The sequence below is a fragment of the Neospora caninum genome, chromosome VIIa, assembly GCF_000208865.1.
Source record: "Neospora caninum Liverpool complete genome, chromosome VIIa".
Taxonomy (NCBI): domain Eukaryota; phylum Apicomplexa; class Conoidasida; order Eucoccidiorida; family Sarcocystidae; genus Neospora; species Neospora caninum.
The window spans coordinates 1,900,583-1,916,385 of record NC_018393.1 but is presented as its reverse complement, the minus strand read 5'-3'; the positions used below and the strand labels follow the sequence as shown (position 1 = coordinate 1,916,385).

Sequence of the window (15,803 nt, the reverse complement as noted above, 5' to 3'; positions counted from 1 at the left end):
TTTTGCCGCTTCTCCATGAGGGATGACGATAGAAGAGAATCACCTTTCAATAAGAAGAGGGAGAGCAGGGAGCGGCAGAAGTTTTTCATAACGAACTTTTCCTTTACTTGAATACCAACCAGCCGACGTTATTCTCCAGTATAGCACCGAAAGCAAATGAACACTGAAGGATGAAACTGAAAATCTAATGCCCTAAACCGTCTATCGCCGCTTAGCCTCTGTTTTGGACCCCAGAGGGCTCTCGACTCCCTAGGCGACGGTCTGTGGAAGACCTATTGCTGAACAGTGGCATTCGTTGTTTTCATTGGCACACTCAACAATAACACACTCCTGCTCACAGGACTGTGACTTTTCCTGCACGTAGTTGGCCATCCTCGGTATTCTGTCAAGTCACAGAGGGCGTGGATTGGAGGTCCTTTTTTAACAAATAGGGCAGTTCAACAAGAGCGTTTCTGGCAGCAATTGAACCCGCTCTGTCGACCCTTAGTGAGTGAATAGTGGCTCTGTACCGTATCCCTAAAACAGTCTGTTGGCACTCAGCGAAGCTACTTGCGGGATGATGCTTCTTCCATAATGCATGATTACCTACTGCAATGTCTGCAGATGCTGCTAAATGTGACTTGACTTAAAAGCTTGCAACAAACCTTACCCAGACAGAAGCAAATACTACGAATATTAAATACCCTACGTGCCAATCGTTTAACGTCGACAAAAGGCATTTGGCCCCCCACACAGAAAGGTTGTGATTCAAACCTAAAAGGCATAATTAATCATATGCAGGAAATCTGCTGATGTTGTCAACTCTCATTCTACACCAATACATACAAGCAAAAGTATGAGTGCAGGTATACACACATTTCTACGGACGGCACACGACATCGGATATAGTTATCCCTCTAAACGATCACTATGAACCGAGCTAATTATGCCTTAGCAGAGGGGAAGGCAGCACATCAGTAGAAGAGTTGATGGCACTTCCCCTCCTAGGGTCTTTCGGTTTGATTCAATGCCATGGTGTCCTGCTCGATAGCGAAAAACGTACTCCCTGGTGACAGAGTTCTTGAGCATTCGCGAACTCTTGACGATCATCACCAGAGCCCCTCCGTAATTTGTTGAGGTTCTCAAAGACGCATCTGCTCATCCACTCGCTCCACGACGCATTGCTGGTCACATCTCGTTGACCCATTTCTGTTCGTGCGATTGCAAAACACAGAAACAAAATCCTTCAGGAGACGCGGGAAAAAAAGGAAACATATTTCTAGCCCGGTTATGGCTGATTTTTGTAGCTTCCTTATCGAAACCTTCAGATGCGTAATCCCACATCAAAGCAAATCCTGCAATTTCAATATCCCAGTTTCGTGTGAAACCCACAGCCGGAGGGAACGGCCTGGTGTTCCGTTCCTCTGTTAAAAGCGTAGTATGTTTTCTCCCCGGTCACTATTTCGACAGTAACTTATCAGTGCAGGGCCGCCATGTGCGTCCATTTCCGTCAGCAGCACAAGCGTTTTGCAACAGTCGCGCCCCAGCCCCAACGTGTTGTCAGCGTTCGGGGCTTTTTATTATCGTACGGATCGTTTCCCCGACCACCGGGAGACGCTGCTCTCTCTCTAGCGTCCCCCAGGTTTGGTAGCGGGCCAACTCTGGAAGTGAAATGAAGCGCGGAAGGAGCGTCGCAGTTGCTGAAAGTGTTCTTTGACTCCCACCCCTAAACGCTTACGCGTTTCAGATGCTGGCGCCCGGTGAATTGTCTGTAGAATGACTACCACTGAGCCATCAGCCCGAGGTTTAGCAGCAATGTCTCCGCCGGAAAATCAAGCGGCGGGTGCACGCGCTTCAGATCCGGTGCAGGCGCACTATCTGACAACATATAAAGTACACTATGAACCGAAACGTGCGGTATCCCACGGCCAGGAAGATGTTCCCAAATTTTATACAACAGTCGTACCAGAACACCTGGAGAGCTTCCCCACGTCATTGAGCCTGGAAGATTTCCCGCCACATATTGAGACACGGAGGATCAAGAAAACGGCAGAAGAGGTGCGAAATGAATTCGAGACGACGTATGCTGAAGCTTTCAGTGAGCGGAATTCAGTCAAAATCACCAGAATGGACAGCCTGGCGTCCCCGACCCTTCATAAGTCTACACCGACTTTGTTCCAGTATTTGCCGCAGCAAGCAGGGCCAAAACCAATGATAAAAAAAGATGACATTCTACAGTTTGCTGCGAACAATACGTTTAAGACGGTGTACAAGGAAAAATTTTCCGAGACCGCCTCAGCTCAGAACCTTGGCAGGTCCAGCGACTCGACCGGGATAGCCGAGAAAGATGAGTTCAGAACCGAGCCTTTGAGCAGCTCACCCGCTTGGGGCGTGAGTGAGCGACCCCCACCACATATTCCAGGTCCTCAGTGGACTTACTCGGCTGAAAAAGCCCAGTCTTCAATGGCCGATCGATCAACATACGAAACGTCGTATCAGTACAGAACACGACCCTGCGACGTGGTCTCGGACGCTGTGGACACTCCCAGGCACTACACCGTATTGGGAACGGGTCAAATTGTAACAGACCGCCGACATGATTCTTTTTCTCGTTATGCGTCGCTTGAAAAAAAACGCCAAGAAGTTGATGAAGCCGAGGCTGAGAGGAATGCTGTAAACGCCGCTCTGGGGATGCCTCTGAAGAAACCAAATGCAACGGATGTATTCGTAGGAAGCACGCGCAGAAAATCGCAGGACAGTCTTGTTCTTCGAGAAGACAACCAGGCTAGACGAAATGCAGGGTTGAATGCATTCCAAGAGAGCGTCTACAAGTTTGAGCCGAATAAGCCGCGAATCAATCTCGGGGTTCCATACTGCCAGCCATGGAAACCGCTGGTTCATCTACAATTCACTGTTCCGTCCCAAGCATTCCCAGTCAGTTCATCGAAGTCAGCTACAGCTGCTGACCGCTTCATCCCACTGTCCCCTACGGCTCGGTTTGACGGCAGGATGGCCGGGCTTAGGCGAAAGGGCCAGGATCAATGAAGAGGTGCACAGATCCTGTTCAGAGAGGTCTGTTCTTCGCTGCCTAAGCACCAGGGTTACAACAAAAAACAGTGTGGCAAAGAGGTGGCGGTGAAATGGTTACAGGAGGTCCACCTTACTTGAAACATCTGGACCGATCTTAGTGAAAAAGGTAGAGCAGGCGGAGAAAAAGGAAGGTACTGTTGTCAGAGGGCAAGCCACTTGATGTAATATTTGTAATTGATGGATACGGTATCTAGAAATTCGGGGCTGTCGATGTGTAGAACTTCCTGCGAAAAAAGCAAGCAGAACTCTATCGTAGCTAACTCTCTTACAGCGCAAGTCTGCTGTACGGGTGCTTTGTTGTGAAAACCTCGCGGTCGCGGACGTATCGTATATTTGGTATTCGAAGAGCTCTCGCCGGCTGGACCTGACTCGTGTTCCAGCAGGATTGCAGCTGTAGGGCGTCGCAGCTCTCCCGTGAAAAGAAAGCTCGAACATTAAGAATATGTCTTTTATCGTACTGCGAAAACCGCCAAAATTCCGAACGCTCACGTGCCAAGGGGCGTGGACGACCGAAGACGTCTGGGGGGAGCGCGTGAGCAGGGGTGTGAACCACTGACGGCATGAAATGCATGCTGATATATACGGATGGGGCACTTCGTAGCGTCAAACCAACTTGGTGAAAGGTGGCAAGAATAGTCTCCATCCCGGTGACCACCTCACCTTACCAGGCTGGTTCCGTTGCCACTGTAGAGGAAGAAGATGAGGCAACACAGAGAATTCATCGCGCCCGCCGGAAAATTTTGCGATGCATGCACCTGCTTAGCGGAGTTTGCACACACAAGGAGCTTATGAACTTCATTGCATGGATGTCTTCAAAAGCGGGGCTGAGCTATGGTGTCCCTCGTGTGTTTACCTCTTTGCCGGTAGAAGCCATCGAATCAACGTAGGTCGTAGATTGCCCTGTGGCCACAGATCAACTCACGCCGTGGAGCTTTCCGTGATGAAACGTTTCCGGCAATGTAATCCGTGTCGTGTAGTGGTATCGTGAGGCATCCGCATAACGCCAAAGCACGTCATAATCCCAAAGAACAGACTACCCATAAAGCTGGAAACACTGGCTGAATCTCCTCAGCTTGGATAAACGAAAAATGAGGTCGGGTGCGGCGCGGCACACCTACGCGCACCCTGTGGACTACACTTGAAGCGCGAAGTGACATTTGCGAGTTTGCCGACTTGGATCGTTGAGCCTTTAAACTTCTTGCAATAGGCGCAATAGTTTCAGGCGAGCAGGCCTCTGCGACTCCGCAGTGTATCCCACGATGTGTTATTGGTAGGACAATTGCATCTAGGGTTCACCATGGACAGGCGCAACAGTGATCGACATAGACTTGTTGACAAGCGCCGTTCGGAGACAGCACTACCCATTTGCGATGCTGACTTTCAGAAAGAATCACACAGCACTCGTCGTGTAGTTCGGAAGCCTGCAAATCGTCTGCTACCTGTTTTGGTGCTTTTGACAACCACGGATGCGCGACACTCCATCTCTCGTATTGATGCTATTAGCATGCGAACCGAACACGCGCAGAACGAGAGGCGAGTTGCGTATTCGGCGCATAATCGGCAGAATTATGGCTGTTTTCCAACAGAAAATTGGAGCTGGTTGCCTCGTTGGCTAAGCTCAGGTACTCTACAACGCGTGGGTGGGCGGCCGTGTCAAAGCACATGAACGACTACGAACAAAGTCCTTCCGCAGGCATTGCATGCAGCAGGCTTCTACCGTTTGTGCTCTCCATTTCCGGTAGGAACGCAAGACCGAAAAAGTGCGTTTTGTGGCATACGTGAATGGCATGCGGCAGCGGGCGTTTCTCCTCTGCCGTGCAGGTGTGGTTCCAGCAGATTCCACACTTTCTGATGGCATATGCTCAATGATGCTTTTTCCCCATTTTCATCTGAATCAGGCCCTTGGCGGTATTAAGTGATACAAGCGGAAAAGACATCCCAGCGGAGCAACGACCCGGACGGGGCGCCGCCGCCGTCGAGTTTTCGCGAGGCCCGTCCACATACGCGACAGGGGTGGCACCGCCTTCGTTGCAGCAGGGGGAAAACGCTCCGTGCCCGGAATAAAAAGGGAATGTAGAATCAACACAAGTTCGTAACCCTCTTCAGTCCGCTATGGAAAAACTGAGAAGCTTTAAGGGGAAAAAGGTCAGCGCCTTTCGCGCAACCGCTCATCACCAGAACCGCGCCAGTTCCTTCCACGTTTTCTCCACGTATGCTAAAGGGAATCGCAAAACTTTTCGGGTTTTTTTTACTGGATTGCGTGATTGTGCTTAAATTAACAACAATGTGTGTTCTATCCTGGGCAACGTCTGTGCACCTGTTGCTACCACGTACACGCCTTGCAGCCCCCGTGGGATCGCTTCTGCCGCGCTGCTTTGTTCGTCTGCGCTCTGCGTCCCAAGCACACAGATGCTTCCGGTGCTGACGGTAATTTCTTCCCATTCCTTGAGCACCCGTAATAAGTGCTGAATCGGGCTGGCAGTTATTTCACTTCTGTTGCGGTTGTAGACAACCCCCGCAGACCGCGGCGCTCGCTCCGTTTCTGCACGCCTCGTCGGAAAGCAAGCGCTGGAAGAAGCATGCCCTGGGTCTAACCATAATCCGCCATTATAATGCGGTTGGCGGGGCCAGTGACCGCACTGTGCTTCATCGCCCGAATATGTGGGGGGGCAGGGGGGGGGCCGGCATCGCAGCTGCATCGATGGGGACGCAATTGCTCCCGCATTTCGGGTACCACGACCGTTTATCCCCGTCCGGAAGATACTTGTCTGACAATATTTGCAACTGCAATGGGTTACTGGCACATCGCGTAGACGCATTTGTGTATAGTTTTATGCCTTTGCTCTAGAGCCAAGTGAAAGTTTCATTCGAGTGAAGCGTTCTAGAGTGTCGAACCCTCTCTACGTCCGAGTCTTTCCCGTGAAACCCCGACTGCTCAGAACTCTAGTGTATCATCTTTTTTACCCCGAGGTGTTTTACTGCAGAGAGAATGAGTCGCTCTGCCTGCAGTTCATTGTCATCCCAGCGTACCTCCCGAAAGGGAGGGAGGGCGCTTTCTTATCTGTTGCTTGTTTCGCTCTGCTGTTTTTTCCTCTGGAGCCAAAATAACGTGTTGTACGCAAATGGACATGGGTGCTGCAGGGGTGGTGGTTGTGGATCCGCCTCACCGTCGGCACCATCTGGAGATAGTGGCTCGGACGGTCCTACTCCTGTGAGTGTGCTTCTTCCAATCAAACTCGGTTACAAGTCGTATTTCATCTTCGGTGACATCTATGGCAAGCTCTACGATTTCACCAAGTCTCTCTTGGGCAGGCCACTTTCCCGTTTTCTCCGACGGCGCGCGCAGCCTGTCGCGTACAAAGTCAGTACACATTGGTTCCAAGCCCTTCTTCTGCAGTTGACAGGTGCTATTAAACCACAAAATGGAGGAGCTGGTGCGCAGTTGGAGCAAACGACGCTGAATCGTGCAACGCTTTCCGAACTGGCTGAAAAGTTTGAGGTGATCACCACGACCGCCTGGAAGAGCAGTGGACCAGAGACTAGAATGCCAGTGTGTCACGTCGGTGACAAGAGCTGCCGTTCGAGGATTGAAGAAGTCCTTTATACAGCGATGACCCTCTTCTATTCGACGGTGCTGTCGACTCAAGGATCGGGGGCACTCCTGAGAAATTTCAAGCGCGTTTTGGAAATGGAGGAGTGCCCGTTCTCGGCGTACTCTGACCCTGACTTTGTCAATGCAGCAGATTATGACGGCGCGTCTGAGACGTCTGAAGTCAATTTGCGGCTCGCTGAGCTGGGTAAAAAGAAATACAGCAGCGAGATTTGCCATAGATTCCGCGCCAGTGTATTGGCTGAAATGAAAACTGCTGGTGTAACTTTGGAGGAACAAGTGAGCAAAATGAAGGCAGAGAAGCACGGGCACTCCTCGTATACTCTCCAAGACGCCGCCAAGTCCGCCCATGCCAAACTGAGCGGCGAGCCATCCTTTGGTCAGGCGTCCCTACTGGCTGCTGTCAGGGGAGAAGCCTCGGCTCTCGGAATGGAACCCTCCGACTGTTGCAAGAAAGGCGACGCGGTCGCTGCCGCGATTATGGCCGCCAAGCAATCATTGGGTCCCGTACTTTTTGACGCATTTCTGCTTAAAACTGAGGAAGAGCTGCGCACATCAGGCGAGTTGTGCTCAAACATGCAAGAAGCTATCGAGGCGGCAAAGAAGAAGGAGGCCGAGAAAGAAGCGGAGAAAGAATCGGGGACGGAAAAGAAGGAGTGCTGCTGCGAGGAGAAGAAGAAGGCAGGAAAACAATAAGACGTTGACGCTCAGTAGAAGCGGTAGAAAGCAGCTGAAGCCAGGAAAACGAATTGACCTGAAAAGCGAAACGGCAGACAATGCTCGCTTGTCGGCGATTGCCAGAAATAGGAGCCCCCGTCGTTTGGGGATCGATAACGAAAAGCAACGACGTGGATGCAATTACTGCGAAAGCGGGGCGTAATAGTGAAGATATACGTGCGTGTATTGCTTTGTCTAGTCGTAGTCGGCGGTAAACGAATGCCAGCTCGTAGCAGCGGGGCCGCATGATCCCGCCTCTCTGCGTGAATGTTGGAACTGCATTTGCTCGATGCGTCGGCTTAATTCAACGCGAAACAAGCACTGCTTGCCTCTAAACGCCAGAGAGGAAGATCGTGTCAGTCCGTCGCAGCTGCGCATGCTTCCGTGTCGTGGAGTTGACGCGTTTGTCGATTCGTTTGTCTCCGTGTGGTACATGGGTGTGCCTTACGGAATGCCGCTAAACAGGAGTGTTGCGTCGCATGGAAGCGAGCATGACAGAACATCATGGAATTGTTACTGCGGCGCAGCGCTGCTGTTGGTGGTAGGGGAGCTCTATTGGGCCCCCCGGCTGCATTTTCTGTTGCCGAACAGAGTCAGATCTTGTGAGTCCATTCTTCTTTCATCTCCCGTTGTACGAAGCTTTCCATCTGCCACTTTCCCCCCGGGTGTATATCCATGTTTTTATCCTCACAACTGTCCGCGGTCGCACTGCACGTTTCGGGAACTCCAACGAGAATCGTAGCGTGTCGCTCCGCGTGAAAAGAGCAGGGTATTCCGGTTGTCATGTTACTACAGAGGGTGCTTCGCCTCGTGAACAAGAGCGGCGCACTTTTCACCTTTCTTTAATGCTGTCGTTCAGTAATTTTCCAAAGACCCGTCCTGTGACACTGCAGGACTTTCCGTTGTCCTATTGCCGTTGTACATTCTCCTTTGATGTGGACAGAGTGGCTTATGGGAAGTAGCTTCTGGTGTTGAGTTGATGCGGGCCGCCTCTGGTTTTCACCCGACTGGAGGAACGCGTGGACTGTGGCGGCACGTTGGTCTGTAGGTTTGTATCGAAAGTTGCTCATGTACCCGAAGAGTAATATGGCTGTGGCGGTGAATGTGTAGATGTACGCAACTGAGCGATTTTGCGGCCGTTTTTGGGGGGGAAGATATGCGGTGAGTACGACGTTTGCGGAAGATGGGCCGAACCAGCGGCGGAAGGGCTGCTGCTATTCAGCACTCTTTGTGAACTGTTGTGAGGCCCATTGCCGGTTTTCAAAGGCGCCGATGTTGTGTGTGTTTACACGAATCCTGTCCATTCCCGAGAACGCGCCTGCAGAAGGGACTCAGAGCGTTCACGGTCCTTGTGTGCTCAGGAGGCGCCGCGACGGAACTGGTCATGCTTGTGGTATATGAATGTGGCAGTCCAGCGTGATCACCATTTCGCGGGAAGGCAACCACTCACACAACCAATTCCGTGAAAGATGGGCAATTCGAAGTGGGTATGGGTGTGGCATATTTCGTTGTTTTGCGACCGATGTGGAGACTGATTCTATTCGTTGTTTGTGTTTATACCGCGAAGGAAGTTCGTCTTCTGAATTACACCGATGCCGTTCTCAACAAGGGAGCTATGCTTGCGTGCGTCATTCTGTGTGCGATGTACAGTAGTGAATCACATGTCCCGCGCAAACTTTCAACGCTCCAGTGTAAAGCCGAGGCCTCGAATTGGCGGGGCTTGGAAATCATTACAACTCACGGCTGTTGTGTGATGAAGTCAAAGCGTAAACGGCTTTAGCTTAAAATCACTTGCACTGCAGATAGGCACAAGGAGAATTTTCTGGTGTCGCTGACAAACGCCCTTCCAAGCCCGCGGGCATTCAGCCATCGTGGTATTTTGATAATCCACCCTGGGCAGCCAGGTCGCTTTGGTCCCACATGGCCCACCTCCCGCTCGGCGCGCAGAAACGTGTCTGAAAACAAAGGGGATGTGCGAGGGAAGGGTGGTGCGATTTTCACACCTAGGCGCATTCATAACGCGAGATTTCGAATGTGACAGTGTAAACGAAAACATCAGGACTCGGATCCACACAACAATTAGCTCGACGCCTGCTATTATCGATGGACGGGGACACGTTTACGTATCTCTCAAGTCGCGTAAACGATGAAGAGACGACTTCCACCTACAATTTCAGCGGAGATTTCTTTTCATATTTTCATTATTAATATCGGCAGACACCCGTTTCACCAGCAGTCGTCTGCCACTGAGGCGCTGGCGTTCTCTTAGCTTCGCTCGACCCCACAAGAGAAACACATATAGGAGACTCGTATATCGGGGCGCGCTTCATTTTATCGAATGGGTCTTCAGTTTTGGCCGCCACCACCTTCGCCCTCTCACCCAATAGATGAACAGCTATATATATATATATATATATATATATATATATATATATCAGTAAGGGCAGAAACTTGGTTTTGCCAGCCTCTGTTTCCTTAATACAGCTGTATCTCTGGTGGTGGAAGAGCTGACGAACACATTACAACCCGAGCTGTGTGCCTCTGGAAAGCACGCCCCGTTTCAGTTTTGTCCCAATTGCTTCGACAAGAACATCAAGGTCAGAACACTCCGCTTTCTCTTCACACCTCGCTGTATGCATCGTCGCTGCGCTTTGGGTATGTCCGCGAACAACTCAGAGAGAACAGGCTCAAGGCCTGCTGCAGGTCACGTTAAGCAGTTAGACAATATCACCCTGTAAGAGTGACTGGGCTTAGTGTGAACTCGTGTAAGCACCAGTGCCGTTTGTCTGAATGACAAAGCTGCTTCTCATCATTTGTCACCCTGAATCATCCACTGGAAAAAATGTAGCGCATCGCTGATGCCTTGTGTACAGCCCATATCAATTCTGTGGCCGACCAACAATGTAGTGGCAGCATTCGTTATCGATGTTAGCTAATTGGCGTAACCACTCAGTGAGGGAACAGGACAACATGATCCTCTAAACAAAATGGTGCATCTCCGAACTCAGCTTTCGCTCGCTAAAAGGACTTGAGCTCCGACCACGACAACTTAAGACTGAAAAAGACATTTTAACGTGGATACAGGCAGGCTTCTGTGGGTCGCGAAAAGAATCGGACCGCTGGTGGAAGGAAATGAGTCACTCCAATACATAGAGTAGTCCCGCAAATCCAAAGGACCTGTGGGCATTCGCCGAGCATTTTCAAAGATAACCACCTTCATTCACGGGTGGAACTGTTCCCTTGTTCAAACCTGGCGCATCAGTTTTACTCGAGAAAAAGCGAAAAAATCGCACATCAAGCATGCGTCTCACTCCGTTCGAAAGCCTGGCAGTATGCATAAGCGGGAAGGGAATTCTCGGGAGGCAGCGAGAAAAAGTAAATGACGCCATGTGCAGCACTAAGCGTTCCGCTTGGAAACCTCTATCCCTGCAGGATGCGCCCCAAACGCCTTCTGCCGCCGACAGAACCGCGCCAGGTGACCACCGGGCAGAGTCGAATATCTTCACTGCTGATTCATCAAGTCAGCTGAAGACTGTGCTTCTTGTCTTCATCCTCTTTGTGGTCCTAGAAAATTCTTAATCCGCTTTACGAAGCTGTCTTAACAAACCCGAAGGCGTGATCACGAGAGCAAAACGGGAGCAGCCACCTTTCTGCATCAGTGAACAGCACACAGCGCCCCACACATCATCTGTCCGGTCACCGTCGCATCGTCCTCAGGCACTAACGGACGCTTACCATTTTCACGTCTTACTCTTCACACGCCCAGGGTCACGAAGCGACATATTAGACCGGCAGACCACAAACAAATCACAGGCTGCACACCAGACCATATTTGTGGATTTACATGTGCATCTTACCAGTTCTTTACACGCATCCATACAAGCATCGATACTTAGTCATCTACGTACAGACGACTACAATAACGTCAACAGGTGCGTATACATACGTGTTCAAAAGACAGGCTTGACGGGAAACAGAGGTTAGGATTCACGTTATCCGTTTGTGCCTCCGTAAACTGTATATATATGCAGATGTGTACGCATACAAATGAATACCTATTCCATGAATATGCCTACAAGAGTGTTACGCTCGCTGTTGTCAATTTCCCCCGAAACGCCACAAACCGGAAGACGGGGAATCACTGCGATTGTCGCCTGATGTCTGGGAGCTCCTTGTATCTAAATCTATCTGCAAAGTTGAGCTAAACATCGAGGCGGGTTTGTATCTTTCTGGACGTCCGCGCTCTCGTGAAACGGGCACATCACGGTAACGCGTGCCTACGCTCATAACGGCAAGCAGCGTGGGCGCTACATGGGTCCGCATGCAATAGAAATCCAGGCAGTTTTACCTTTTCTGAAGGCGGCCGGTAACGTCGCAACGCATGAGCTTGCACGTGACAGGTTGCAGCTGACTGCCGTCTTTGCCTTGAGCGAAGAGCACACCAAGTTCTGCCGAGGCCGTCGAAAGCACGTAGCAGCGACCGTCTCCCACTGATATCTAGAGTCACAGAAGGCAGCGGAGATAACAGAGGAACGCTGTGGCCACAAACAGAGAGGGGCGCCATGCGTTCTCTCGCGTAATCAAGACGGGCAAGAAGCCGGGAACTTTTTGTAACCGGGTCTGTCTTTCCAGCAGGACCATTGAGTCTCTGTGCTACACAAAATCGACTCCGATCAGCGCACACACCGGGCCATCCGCTGTTTCGCGTTATAGTATCGGCCATCTTGTGTATGCGGCAGAGAGCTTGAATATAGACAAAACGGGGTTCCGAATTGCGAGAAGATGGAGGCGCCCTAATGTACTGTCAGAGGGTGAATGCGCTCGTCATTTCACTACGCGCTGCGTACGCCTGCCTCTACATCCGGGAAAACTCGCGTCAGAGGTCACAGCACGCCTTGTGTTGCTCTCGAACGCGGCACACGACGACCGAAAAGAACCTGCCAATGGCGTTACGGATCCTTCTCGTACATTTCGTATTCGGCCTCGCCTCGCTAGTTGTGACCGCAGCCTACGACGCGACGTGCAAGCCCAATGACGTCCACATCACGACACGGCGAACGCGAGAGGAAGGCAGTGTCCGACGGAACATTTTGATCAAGCTATGATACCTGTAGTTTCACCTACAGCAGAACGAGGACACACCTTTTCCTCCTCTTGGTCGAGATGGCACAGAGTGCCTTCACTGGGGCAAACCGTTTTCAGAGTTTCATACGCTCGGACTTACGACCTTTGCTCGGACGACATCGCCGGGTTTGTAACATTCCAGAACGTCAACTGAGTCCACGTCGGTCTCCCGAATATCCTGCGACCTAGGGCGAAACAGAAGTAGAAGTGGCGGTTCGGCGAGACATCCGAGAAGGCCTCGTCCGGCTGACACTGTTGCCAATCCCTCGTGGGGTCTCCACGCAGCGGATGCGGTGAACAACTGCGTCATGGATTGCTCATGAGTTGCGGCTACCGGAGGCACGCGGAAAGACCCGGGACACACGACAGTCTTACCGGATAAAACCACGGAACGGCTCCGCTAACGTCTGGCCGTCCACGGCGAGAATCGAGCAGTCGACGCGGTGATGGGATATCTTTGTGACCTGAACATAAGATTGTCAAGGTGGCCCCAAAGACCCGTCGCGACGTGTTTCTTCAAATCGACGTCATCGGGTTCCCCTCGTAGCGACGAGCGACGGCCCTCGAGCCTTTTAGAGAAACGGTGAAGGTGAAGCCGTGACTCCACAGAACCCCGTCGTGTGCTGTTAGCACGAGGGACGCGCTGCAGCGCGGACGAACGCGTACGGCGGAGCCGCGGAGCACCCCCGCGACTTAGAGCAGTTCACAAAAATCCCCAGAAGGCGAAAAAGCCCGGAGCGGGGGGGGGGTGCCGCGAACTGGTTGCCGTCCCAGCGCAGCACAGAAAGAAACATCTCAGCACGGTCTTGCGCGCCCGCACAGAAAAAGCTAGGCAGTTACCTGAGCGAGGACAAAGCAGCCTGTTGTCGGGAGGACGGCGGCGCACTTCGCGGAGGATACGACCGAAAGGACGGGAAGCCCAGCAGCCTGGAAGCAATTCGGGAGGAGAGAGTTTCAGCCATGGAGTATTGCTTCCTCTTTCGCGAGGTTTCAAAGGAACCGCCGACGCTTCTCCCCATTTTCCCCTGTTTCTATCTCTGCCCGCCCCTTCCGCTGAAGACACAAACTGCCTGGCGGCTGAAGCCAACGGAGCGTTTCTCTCACGACCCTCATGCTGCACTTGTGCACATTTCGAGCGCGCCATTCGCGGAAGAGGACGCGTCGATTGCACCAGCTGCCGTTTCAGTCTGTGTCCGTGGACGCACGTAGCTACAGCGAGATGTGCTGTCCCCGATACGGTGGCTACGCAGCCTGCTGTGTGTAAGGAAGAAGTTCCCAAAACGACAAGGGGGAAACGAAGCACGCAAGTGTCTGTCTCTTCATGACATGGGAACCCCGCTTGCCAAACGAGGGCGAAGCAGCTCACCTTGCTCTCTTCACGTGTACCCTCTGCGCTGGTCGGCGGGCGGGGGGAAGGTGGGCCGACGTGCTCGAGTCCAACAATGGCGGCGTAAATGAAATCGTCCTTGACGTAAGTTCCTCTGCCAGGTGCAAACTCGGATGTACTGCCAAGACGCTCGCCAGGTGTCCGTACAGCCTTGCTTGCCACAGAAGACTTGGCTGGGGACCCAGAGACGTGGAGGCTAGCCGAAGTCGGCGCCTCCCTTGGTTGACTTGCTGCTGTCGACGTTCGTTGCCCTCCCGGAGACAAACGGTCGCCGCGCTGAGAGTTCACACCTTCGAGCCCCGGTGGCAAGAGGGGCTGTGAGGAAGGCGGAAGCGAAGGGCAGTTCGCCTCCATGAAGCAGAACAGTGGCGCGGGACGATGGAAGACAGTCCAGGTGTAGGCAGCCTCGCGCGTGTCAGAAGTGTATCTTGGTCGAGTCCGCGCCACAAGACACATTCACCTATTCAGCATTGAGCGTTGAAGAACATTGGAGTTCATGTGAGAAGCTCTAAACGCTTCGCTTACAAAACTTCTTTCGTGTACTTGCGACTGGTCGTCCGTTTTACCGCGTGGAAACGCCAGTATAAAATGACGCTCAGGCCTACTCAACAGGTCGCGAGAGAAATCCTCAGTGGCAAGCGCGTTTTAGATGCCAAAGCAAAAAGGGAACTTTCCGGACTGCCCCTACCAAGTATCTTTGGAATCGACAAATTGCTTATGGAGACAAAGGAAACTGTCTGTGGCTTCCGCGTTTTGTGTTGATCGGGATGCCGCGCGTGGAGTGGACTGGCCACCGCCGGGAAATGTCCCTGTTCCAGATTCCTGTAGGTACGTCGGAAAACGCTTTGTAGAGAAAAGAAGCAGCGAAAATACACTCCAGGCAAGAAGCGGAAAGTGAGAAGTGAGTCGCGCACTCAAATTGCAGATCGTCGGTTCTACGCAGCATGCAATTCTGCATGCATTGAGACCATGCACGATGATCAGCTGGGATACAGGCATCACCTTTCACCGTCCTCATTCGGGTGATCCTAAGCCAGCGAAACGCACTTGCTTCTCCTGAGCATTTCAAATTTACTTTTGAGACGTTTCCAGGAGGCAAGCGTGGGGCGAGTCGTACATGGGAACAGCACTGCTCTTCAGCCTGCTACACATCAGACACTGCCTCCGTCGCCTTCAAAGAAAAGGCAGACGCGCAGCCTGGTGGAGGCTCGCGAAGCCAGGCTGCAGCACAGAGAGTCCAGGATCTCTGTTTTGTTTGTCATCTTTACTCAGATCGTACGTTTGCGACGAGCCAGCATGCGTGGGTCACGTTCGGCGCAGCACGGATCTGTGGATGTACACATTTGTAATGTGCGAATGTCTAAGCATATACATCGATATTAGAGGAAGAACGTGAATTTAGAAGAATGAGCACTCGCTGGCACTTCTGTTAATTGCTTCGTTCTTGGAGAGACCGCTTTCTCAAGAATTTCGCAAAGTGCAAGCATCCGTTGGCAAGTCCGATAAGCGAAAAAAACATGCCGTAAATGAAAGCCCGCCGTTTCGCCGTCAAAAAAACCGAGACAGGATCTTACTCAGCGAAGCAACGGCAACGAAAGCGCCCTTTCCGTTTTTGAATGGCCGTCGCCAACTTTCACGAAGAACACCCTTTGCGGAGGGACGTGCTAGACGGTTCTGCTAGCTGTGTTCGAGAAAGACCCTGAAGGTGCATGCATGCCATTCTGCGAGCCTTTTTACCTCCGTTTCCTCTAGGTTTTCGATGCACGTCCAGTCTAAAACCTAACGCTCAGGCGGAGCTTGGAAGTCTTGAACGAGGTCGCTAGACAGGCGGCGGCCGACAGTCGGCGCAGCTGCGCAAGCAACTGAACACGGCCATCTGAGGGAATCTAGACTTGG

General features: G+C 52.0%; 3 protein-coding genes across 3 annotated transcripts; 2 read left to right on the top strand and 1 right to left on the bottom strand.

Annotated features, from left to right (window-relative positions):
- Positions 1-1,755: 1,755 nt before the first annotated feature.
- Positions 1,756-3,024, top strand: NCLIV_021420 (conserved hypothetical protein; the record flags this gene model as incomplete). Its single annotated transcript, XM_003882337.1, has 1 exon — positions 1,756-3,024. One exon carries the CDS (start codon positions 1,756-1,758, stop codon positions 3,022-3,024), a length of 1,269 nt encoding a protein of 422 aa, XP_003882386.1.
- Positions 3,025-6,058: 3,034 nt separating this feature from the next.
- NCLIV_021410 (conserved hypothetical protein) lies at positions 6,059-7,375 on the top strand (the record flags this gene model as incomplete). Its single annotated transcript, XM_003882336.1, has 1 exon — positions 6,059-7,375. One exon carries the CDS (start codon positions 6,059-6,061, stop codon positions 7,373-7,375), a length of 1,317 nt encoding a protein of 438 aa, XP_003882385.1.
- A 3,640-nt stretch (positions 7,376-11,015) lies between these two features.
- Positions 11,016-14,261, bottom strand: NCLIV_021405 (3'-5' exoribonuclease CSL4, related; the record flags this gene model as incomplete). Its single annotated transcript, XM_003882335.1, has 6 exons — positions 11,016-11,046; positions 11,745-11,893; positions 12,621-12,705; positions 12,896-12,984; positions 13,361-13,447; positions 13,887-14,261. The coding sequence occupies 6 exons, from the start codon at positions 14,259-14,261 to the stop codon at positions 11,016-11,018; spliced, it is 816 nt and encodes a 271-aa protein (XP_003882384.1).
- Between the last annotated feature and the right edge of the window lie 1,542 nt (positions 14,262-15,803).